Source organism: Vigna angularis, chromosome 3 (assembly GCF_016808095.1).
Source record: "Vigna angularis cultivar LongXiaoDou No.4 chromosome 3, ASM1680809v1, whole genome shotgun sequence".
In the NCBI taxonomy this organism is placed as follows: domain Eukaryota; kingdom Viridiplantae; phylum Streptophyta; class Magnoliopsida; order Fabales; family Fabaceae; genus Vigna; species Vigna angularis.
Genome location: NC_068972.1, coordinates 18711540 through 18722327, shown reverse-complemented (window position 1 = coordinate 18722327; position 10788 = coordinate 18711540). Strand labels below are relative to the sequence as shown.

The window sequence follows — 10788 nt, the reverse complement described above, 5'->3', positions numbered from 1 at the left end:
AGCAAATTCGTATCATATGGTAAGAGACTTTGCACAGTTAAATTTGTGCTACTAGCAATTACTTTGTTTTTCATATCGTTCTATAAGATTCTTAGAAAGGTTGTGAAAAAGCTACTTCAACTGCAGAATGAATTTCTGTGGGGAGGAGATTGACAAAGGAGAAAAATCTACTAGGAAAGATGGGATTTGTAAGCCTAAGGAAGCAGGCGGTTTAAGGGTAAAACATATAAATTTGTTTAATAAGACTAGGGGTGGGCAAATAGAACTGAACTGTACTGTATTACTAAAATATGTACTTAACTAAAAACTAATTTGTCTAAACTGAACTGAGCTATAAAACAGTTCAGACAAACTGAACTGAACTGTTTTTTGTTTTATCAAACTGAACTGAACTGAACTATACAAAATTGTAATAAACTACAATATAAACTAAACTGAACTACTAACTATACTAATTTTAAACTGAATTATACTAATTTTAAACTAAATTGTACTAGTTTTTAAACTGAATTGTACTAGTTTTTAAATTGAATAGTATAACAATACATGTTCCTTTTAATTGAAATTTATTTTGATATTTATTTTATTTTATTCATAAGTGTCTTACAAATTAACTTTTTAATTATTTGATATTATTATTTTCTATTTTATTTATATTTCTTTTATTATTATATGTGTATGGAAATTATTTTATTATTTATTTATTTATTTTATTTTTTTTTATTTTTTATTTTTTTATTTATATTTATTTTGTCATGAATATTATTTTACTTTTATATTTATTTTTTTAATTTTTTATTTATATTTTTTTTTGTTTTATATGTGTATATAATTTATTTTATCTTTTTATCTACTTATTGTATTTTAAAATAATTTTTTATTTATATTTATTTTGTTTCCTCGTAAAATTGTTTTATTAATCAATTATTTATTATTTATATTTTATTATGTAAAAATTAAACTAATATTTATTAATTATTATAATATAATAAAAGATGATACTAGAAAAATTACTCTTAATAAACGTTTGTTAATTTTTTTGTCATTTGATATTTCTATAATATTAATTGTTTTTGCTACATTACTATTTTTTTATGATATTTCATTATATATTCATTTAATAAAATTTAACGTTAAAAAATATATTTTAGTTTTAGTATGTAAAATACTATCATTTAAAAATAATAATATTGATATTTATTTTTAAGTAAGTTGATTTTTAAAATAAATAGTTATTTTAGTGTGTGCGCTTACACACATTTTAATATCATTAAAAGTTTTTTAACATATTTTTACATATTTAATAATATGTTAAAGAATATAATATATTTAAAGTATTATTTTTTTTATATAGTCTTTTTTTTATGATTTATATTACTTAATCATTTAATAAAATTAAATTTAAAAAAATATATTTTACTTTTATTACTTAAAAAATAATATTATTTAAAAAGTAATATATGTTTATTGATAAAAAAAATATAAAAATTTGTGATAAAAAAATTTTGTCTTAAAAAATTCATTATTAATTTTTTATTTGAACGGTTTCTTTTAGTAATATTTTATTATTAAATAACGTTTTCTTAGCAAGACGGAGCAATTGAACAAGAACTAGAGAAGAGAAAAGTGTAGATACAGTTCTCACAGTTAACTGAACCGAAACTGTTATAAGTTCAGTTTTTAAAAACTAAACCATAAAATAGTATACTGAACTTTTAGTAAAAGTGGATCAGTTTTTCTAAGTATAATATAGTATAGTTAACTATAGTACAATACAGATCGGTTATTTTTGCCCAACCCTAAATAAGACCTTATTTGGTAAATGAGAATGGGGATTGATTCAGCAACACAATTCCTTATGGTGTGCACGGTACTAAAATCAAAGTATGGTGAGAGGAATGAAGTTAGACGAAAAGAGAATATTAGAAAAGCTAATACATGGTGGAGGAATTTAATAATGATGTGTGGATAAAATAGTCCAAATGGGTGATTTGATGAGAATGTTAGAAGAAATATTGGTAAAGAGAATGATGTACCCTTCTAGTTTGATACATGGATGGAGCAACAATAAAAGAATTTTTGTGAGAAGTATAACTAAGTATATATATTGCTAGAGCAAAAGAATTGGATAAGAGAATGGGAAGGAGGAATCTGGTAGTGGTATAAGAAGATAGATAAGATGGAATGTCCATTATTCATCCGTTGGTGCTTCTGCCTTGGACTGTTCTTGTGTAAACAAATCAAATTTGGTGATGAACATGGATTTTAAAGATTATAAATAGATGATTGATTTTGGGAATGAAGATTATAACTTTAATGTATGAAATTATTTATAAATATGGTATTTTGATCATTGATAGTGTATGTGGATTGAGTAATTATCGTACCACTTATATGTTGTCTTGTCTATTCTTGAAGAAATATTTTCTTCTTTAATGTGGAAATTCAGTTTAACTTCGAATTATATTTTTCAAAATTTAATATATTTTCACCTTAATTTTCTAATTATTCCAAGTGGAATGTAAATCTTATACCAGAAGTTATTCACTTTAATTTTTTCCCTAAACATAATCTGAATTTCAATTGATTGGTTAAACTCGCAAAAAAAAAAAACTTATAGGATGAAAATAAGGTGCTTTCTTTAAATGCAAAGAAACTACTCTAGGCTCCTTTTTACTAGAATAAAAAGATACAAAAAGCACTAATAAGATATTCGAGAGAGAGTTATTAACTATATAAAGAAATAATAATAAAAGGGTTTTTGAATATGAAATTTAGCAGCAGTGGCACTCCTTTCCAAAAATAAAGGTTAACTGGACCACTGGTCATCCATCTGTTTATCGGAGGATGGTAGGCTTCCTAACACTAAAATGAGGAAAGTATTTAATGCCAAATGGAGAGAAAAGAAAAATAAAAGAAAAGTTCAAAGAAAAGTTCAAAGAAAAGGACATGCACTGACTGATAAAAGGAGAGGGAGAAAATCATCATCCTTGGCCAACAAACATGAAGGAAACACTTCCCCACTCCATTCTATGTCATCCATCCATCATCCCCAATGGTCTCAACACTCACCACACAAATAAACCAATCTTTTAGTCAACAATTGCTTCCTCCTCCTTCTGTTACCCAAAATATCATCCCATCTTTTTTCTCTGGACAGCCACAACATCATAGTCTCATTACAATCTTCATAGGAATCACTCCCGAATCACATAACCAGATAGGTAAAATATCTTGTGCTATTTAGTCAACGTATAATTTTGGAAATTTCAGAAAACGAAAATTATCCCACAGGTAACAGGTTCTTCAGGTTTGCTAATTTAATAATGAGTGTTGACTTTGTTCGTTTTACCAATATTCCAACATGGTCTAAAAAGGTAGGTACCTCGAATTGAAATTTCTGTTTAGAAAAGGTGTGGATATTATGCCCAATGGTTTCAGACAGACTTTGCGTAAGAAGCCCACCCAGTCTAACATAACGAACGACGTTAGTATAGTACACACAAAGTGATGGAGACGAATAGGAGCAGTTTTATTTGTATCGTCTGTTCTTGAATACAATTACTCAAAATAAGAGATAATTAGAACAGATAATAAATCAGAATCCAATTAAAGGTCGAAATTGAATTACAAATCATTTCACAGGCATTGATTTGGTAATTTCTTATTAATTATGAGGACTAGTTGTTCAATACTGCTAATCAAAAGCATACAGATGCTCCGGAACAAAAAGAACCAGAGCAGTCAGGCAGCTAAAATTGCTAGAGACAAATATGTAAGACACAATTCTATTGCGGATAACAGTGTATGGTACATAGTTAGTAACAATGACATGCGCAACAAACTGAAATCCCTAATAATTTTTTAGCGCCTATCTCATGTTAACTTAAGATCATTCCCTCCCAGATGAGGGCGGAGGCAAACACGGACTTCATGCTCTTCTGGTCCCACGCGATGTTTCGGCACAAGGATTTCAAGCACAGATCCTGGTCCATCATAGTATGCTTCTATGTTAGCATCTTCAGGAATTCGGGTTGAAAGAGGGATTTCTCGGACAAACTCTCCAGGAGGACAGTGCTCTGACGATGGATCTGTAAGTTTGAATGTCCTGTCATGTCTCTTGATGAAAGGTTTTCGAGATGTGCTCATACAGGAAACCTTTATGATACCGTGGGTCAGAGTGTTCCTCCACGAAACTTTCACACTTGGAAGATCTACAAAGGGAAGACTGATGATAATCAAATAACCTTGTTCATCCTCGTAGATAGTTTTTGCAGCTGTAACAGGTCCATAAACACTCTTTATCACCCCGCTGAAGTCATTTAACCAGTGTGGCTCACTTGGGTGCATTTCTATATCTGGAATACGATCAGATGGAGGATTAACAGCCAAGTAACATTCCTCTTCATTTCCATGAGGAAAAAAGTCCTTCCTCTTCTTGCTGCTGACCGGAGAGAGGTCCAACCCATCGCCATTACTGTGGTTAGATAGATGAGTTGACAAATTCAGTCCAGAACCATTAAGCAGTTTCTTCGGATGAGCATTATGACCATTCTTGATAGGGGGAGGTGGTCTCTCAAGCTCAAAGTCCGTGTTGGGAAGAGTTCTCCATGAACTGAAATCACTTGCTTCTGGTGGGATTGTGAAATTCAGATCTCGCCCTGTGAGTTCTATCCACCTTTTTCGATCATCCTCGTCCAGGGTCATCAGATTGGGTGCGGAAACAACCTCAATGCCGTGCACACACTGAGGGTTTGACAATCCTCTGTAATGCTTTCGCTGCATCCTGTGGGATCGAGCAAAACCCTTGTCAACACTAAAGGGAAAGGGGCGCTCCCCTTGACGGGAATGCCCATTCATGTAACTCCTCAGCTGCATCTTACCCAACGCATTCTCAGGCCTCTCCTTGAAAACCCACATGTACATGTTTTCCATGTCATGTTGAACCATGAAAACATCAAGTTTCAGATCAGATTTATCGAACCCAGAAACACCATTGCTGTCCCTGACAATCTTGGCCTTAGACTTATCATTCAGAGAAGGCTTAAAGTAAAAACTGAAGAAAAACCAAGCACCCCATATGCTATCAACGCGTTTCGCGCACTTCCTTCCAGCTTTGGGCAGATTAATAAAACTCTCAGTCTCATACCCTTGAGTGCCAAGACCAACATCAAGAATATCACAGGGCTCAGAATTCCACGGCTGCGGGGGAGGGCTGCGCTCGGCTGAGAGGGGCAGGTTGATATCGGGCGGACGAGAGAGTATGATTTGGCGATTCATCTCCAAATCCAGTTCCTCATGAGAAGATGCGCTTGAGTCCATTGACAAGAGCGTGGAAGGGTGGTGATTCTCCATTGACAAAGAAGCAAGACCCATGCTACCTCATCTCGCTGATGAGTTTTATTGCTGGTTGGTACAATATTGCCATCCCAAAAACAATTCAACAAAACAACCTTATAAACACCTTCATCAAATCAATCCCCACTATATCTCCCCTCCATCAAACCCCTAGATTTATCAATTGAGTTGATAAAAAACAAGAGAGAGAAAAAAATCAACAAATCCAACCTAATGAAAATAATAACAATTGTTCTATTTTTCTAATAAATCAATAAAAAAAAGATCTGGACGAGAACCAGAACGAGAACCAGAACGAGAAGAATACGAAAGAGCAGAGGTAACGAATTAACTATCCATCTAGCTATATAAATATAACAGAGAGAGTGATTTCTCTTCGATCTCCAGAAGAGAGGAAGAGATTTCGAAAACGCTAGAGGGGAATTATATTTAAATCTATTCCAGGTAACTCGAAAATCCCTCGAAAATCAGGGGGAAAGCATTGAATGAAAAGCAAGAAATCCATGAGAGAACAGAAAAGTAGGTTCTGAAAGAGAGGGAGATCTTGAAGTAACAATTATTACCTTTTGGGATAAGCATCAGAAAATCGAGAAGACGAACCTCCATAGCCGACGATGATGCACTTCGTCATATCATCGACAACCATGTTTTCTACACACTCACCTCCAGAGTATTATTTCACCCTATTTTGATTTCCCCAAATGAAAACCCTAATAATTATAAAAATAAAACTACAGTGTAGGAGTGGGAGAGAAGAAGAGTGTGGGTGGGGTGTGGAATGGGAGTGGAGAGAGAAAGAAGAAGCGAAGGCGAGGGTGTGATTATAAGAAGAAGTTCGTAGGTTAAAGCCTCCACTGGATACAACCACCCTCCTGGACCACCGTTTGTTTACGGTGACGGTGCACTTTTCTGTCTTTAGCTTTTCATTATATTTAAAGTTACACTCCAATTTTAACTTCTCTTCTCTTCTACCTCCTATATCTCCCTACACCGCGTTCTATATTTATTACTACCTTTGCGTCCCAGTCATACAACTTCCATCTCACTCTCTTCTTTTCCTCAGATTATTCACATGTCTTATGTATTATTATTAATTCAAAAATTATTTATTATAAAATTAGTAGCTTATCCACTTAAATAAAATTTTAATATTCTTACTGATTTTAGGATAATCCCAAATCACAAGTACTGATCAGCATCGACAATTTAAAAAAAAAAACTTACTGTTAAAAGTATTTATGAATAACCAACCATACACCATCTAAGAGGAAAGATGTCTGGTAATGGTAAAAAAAAGTTATCCACAGAATATTCTTTTAAAAGTAATTTACTTATATAGAAAATTTTAAAATATTCCATAAACTATATGGTTTGGTTACAAGATTTTAAAATGAATTTTAAGAAATTACGCGGATAATATGTTTTATTAAAATTAAAGAATTTCAAATCTTATTTAGCAATAAAAATTTAAAAATCTGCAAAATTTAAATTGTTTTAATTTGTGTATGTTTTCTTTGTATTATTTCTCTTTAAGCGTTGTCTTTGTTAAGTTCTAATAATTCATTTTAGTTTGAATGTTCTTGACTCAACATTTTTTATTAATGTTAATATTGTTTCATTGAAGTTACACTTAATTATGATTCTTTTCCTAGTTTTTGTTAAAACATGACGGTTCATTTATATAGACACGAGACTAGATTGAATATGTTTACTAAGTCTAGCTTGATTTTGAGTAAGGAATTTCTTTGAGTTATTAGAGTAAAATTTCTACACACAATATAGATAAAGAGAAGAGTTCAAGAAAAAGAACTCTCAAGCTTCACTAGAATATATACTTACTTTGTAAGAAGAAAGAAGAGAGAGTGATAGAGTGAAATACTGAGAAGTTCTATCGAACTTCATTGTAATAGTTGTTTACTTTTGTAAGAAGAGATAAGAGAGAAAAAAGATAAACATTGAGCGAGTTTATAGATTGTATTGAGAAAATCAAGGCAGCGTATCAAAGGATTCCAGGATTCTCTAGTACTAACAGTGATGCGAATACTCAACTGATCTAGAGTAACTAAAGGTTATTCGTTGGTCAGGGATACCAAGAGTAGTGTGAATACTCAACTAATCTAAGGTAACTCAAGTTTATTCGCTGATCAAGGATACCAAGAGTGATGTGAATATTCAACTAATATAGGATAACTGCAAGAGATAGAGTCTAAACTACTTGTAAGCAATCATTGATTGCAATTCTTAAGATAATTAAAATACTTACAACTGAACTCGGTTTGAGTTAAGGAATGTTAGCAAGGTTGCTAAGTAGTAGGAGTGGTACGAATACTCAAAGGAAATCTCGGCTAGGGTTGATGAGTACCAAGAGTGGTGTGAATACTCAAAGGAAATCTCAACTAGGATTGTTGAGTACCAAGAGTGGTGCTAATACTCAGAGACCAAGAGTGGTGTTAATACTCATTTGTAATCATGTGAAGATTATATTGGAACCCTCTTCGGAGGAGACTGGACGTAGCTTAGTTGGAGTGAACCAGTATAAAATCATTTGTACAATTATCTCTTCTCTTGTCTAAACAATCCTCATGCAAAAACCTGTGGTTGCTCTTTATTTTCTAAACACAAGAGCTTGACAACATGTTGTATCATAAGAGTTGCAAAAAGTTTTCAATTAACACTATCAACCCACTTTCTAGTGTTTTTCAGGTATTTCAATTGATATCAAAGATAACCTCGCGGAGTTAGTTCTTAGAAGGACTAGAGGAAACGATCTTGAGGAATGGAAAATTAAAGATACATCGTCAACCGTCCTCCCCTATTTAAGGAAGAAAAGTTCGACTACTAGAAGCAAAGAATGATCGCATTCTTTGAATCATGTCATATCAACATATGAGACATTGTGGAAAACGACAACTACATTCCTATGGACGAAGAAGAAGAGTCACTCTCAAAAAGCAAGTGGACTGACAAGGAGAAGCAGCGCTACCTGTTAAACTCCAAAGCTCGCGACTTTTTAGTGTGTGCAATCTCTAAAGAAGTGATGAGTGCATATTTATGCTCATATTTATGCTTTAAAATTCAAATTTTTGATGGGATATTTGTGCTTAAATGGTTGATTTAAAGTGGATCTGTGGCAATTGGAATTATTGGGTTTGGGAATTAAAGAGACGTAAAAAGTGAGTTTTAGCGCATAAATTATTCTTGAATGTTCTAATGTTTATTTGTGCAGCTGGAATTAAAGCTTTATTGGTCCAAATTGCAAATTAAGGCCCAAAATCAGATTTTATTTGATAAATAATGTACAGATGGGCCAAACAGGCAGTCTTTACCCTTGCACCTCCTAAAATCCCTACATACACTCTTATTTCTGAAACAGGCCAACAACCAAGCCCATACACTAAGCCTTTTGTCCTGCAACCCCTAAATTTTCCTATTCCTACCCCTCCTAAATCAGACTCTGTCAGATTCTGCCACGTGGCAGTCTACCACTAATAGATCCAACCACCCAGATAATGCCATGTCACTGATCCTATTGCACACCAAATAGACCAGTCAGTTTCTTCCACGTCACTATCTTCTTCAACCTTCAGAAACAGAAACCCTAATCTATCGCCAGCCGCCGCGAGGTTGCCACACTTAGCACCGGCTATCACAGCACCGCCACCATCATCATCGCGTCACCACCTTGTCGCTCCGTAACCGCAAGACCGTCGCCACCATCAAGTCTGCCGCGTGTCGCGAGCCTCCTCTTGTGCAAAGCCATCACAACGCATCAATCATGCCCGCCACCACTAGGTGAGTCTCTCCACCATCACACAACCTTTCTTCTTCGCGAGTTCTTCACGCCTTGCCGCCACCCATTGCCGCTTCTTCATCTTCCCCGTTCAACCTGCACTTAGAAAACCAAGAACCAGAAACGTAGAAACGATGAAGAGCAGCCCCTATGCGAATCGCGATCTTCATTCTCGCGAACCAGATGCGTGATTTCATTCGTCTTCCTCGCGCAACCAACCTGCAATAATTACCAATCCTCGTTGCTTTCCTCCATTTAGACCTGCAATCAGAAAATCACCATGTGCAGCCGCAAGAGAGAAGAGCAAAACCGCGAGCAGCACGGTAGCGGCATAGGAGCTCCCTTTCTCCCCAATCTGAAACCTTAATTTTGGGTGGGAAAGGGGTTGACACGTGTCAGTCCCTCATTGGGCGCGCCCTTCCTCAGTCAAAGCTGGTCAACACTGCTTAAGTCTGGTCAAAGTTGGTCAAAAAGGGGTTCTGGTACAATTTTGGAAAATTCAGTTGGGGCTAAAGTGTAGATAAGGGAAATTTCAGGATATTTGTGCAATTTTAGAAAGTCAGAAAAGCTAAAAGATAAAATTCAGTTGTTGAATTAATTTAATTTGGGAATATCAACAGAAAATAGCTTCCAAATAATGTTATAATTATCTAAATCTTTTAGTTATTTGGAAGATATAAGATAAAAGATTCTGTCAATTGAATATTCAGAGTCCAAGCCTAATCAAGCCTATATAAAGAGACTCAGGGGAGGTAGAAGGGACTTCACTTATTCATTCATTCACCACTTCTTTCTCTCTTATATCATCTTGTATTCAACTCCATTCATGGAGAGCAAAGCATCTAGGGCTATTCTGTTGTAATTCCATTATGGATTCTGATGTTAGATTGAGTTAATGCAATTGTTTATTTTGATTAGTGATTTAAGTTGTTCTCTCTCTATGTCTTTCATCTCTCTATCAAGTTAAAAACAAAGATTTTTGCATCATAATGTGTTTGAATCTACATTATATGAGTTCTAGGGTTTTTAGGTTTAATTGAGAATCTACTTTGATTTAATTTAGGAACTTTCATATGATTAAATGGTTTTTACTATCAATTAAGAATGTACTTTGATTGGTAGTAATAATTTCAACTATAATCAATTGAGAATTTACTTTGATTGATTAGTTTTTAATTTGGTTAGGCGATTTAAGAATAGACATGATTAAACACAATAGGATTTGATTGAGAATGTACTTTGGTTGAATTCATTGTGAATAATCTAGAAAGGTTTTGCATTTGATTGAGAATTTACTTTGGTTAAGTGCATGATCGCCCTCAAATTAATTAAGAATGTACTTTAATTAATTTGAAACTTAAATAATAATCAATTGAACAATTATCTGTAAATAACCGATGATGAATCTATCTTGGAAAAGCAGTGGAATTAGCCTATTTCATTATAATCATTTTTAAGTTTCTTATTTGTTCTTTAAACCTTCTCCAAATATCATTTTTATTCTTGAACATTGCATTGCATTCATAAGATTCAAATATTAAAAGGCAATTCCGTATTCGTTGGGAGACGACTCAGGGTTACTTTAACCCTATCTACTTTCTTGAATACTACTTGACAATACTGAAGTTGCCTTGAAAAGT

The 10788-nt window shown here is 33.6% G+C and overlaps 1 protein-coding gene across 2 annotated transcripts; it reads right to left on the bottom strand.

Annotated features, from left to right (window-relative positions):
• Window positions 1-3648: 3648 nt before the first annotated feature.
• Window positions 3649-6291, bottom strand: LOC108326215 (uncharacterized). 2 transcript variants are annotated; one of them, XM_017559575.2, is made up of 2 exons: window positions 5922-6291; window positions 3649-5508 (listed from the first exon to the last, which is right to left on the bottom strand). In XM_017559575.2, the coding sequence occupies exon 2, from the start codon at window positions 5374-5376 to the stop codon at window positions 3877-3879; it is 1500 nt and encodes a 499-aa protein (XP_017415064.1). In that variant the 5' UTR covers window positions 5377-5508; window positions 5922-6291; the 3' UTR covers window positions 3649-3876. The 2 variants fall into 2 exon arrangements, with proteins under 2 accessions (XP_017415064.1, XP_017415065.1); XM_017559576.2 differs by having other exon boundaries at window positions 3649-5406.
• Window positions 6292-10788: the final 4497 nt, after the last annotated feature.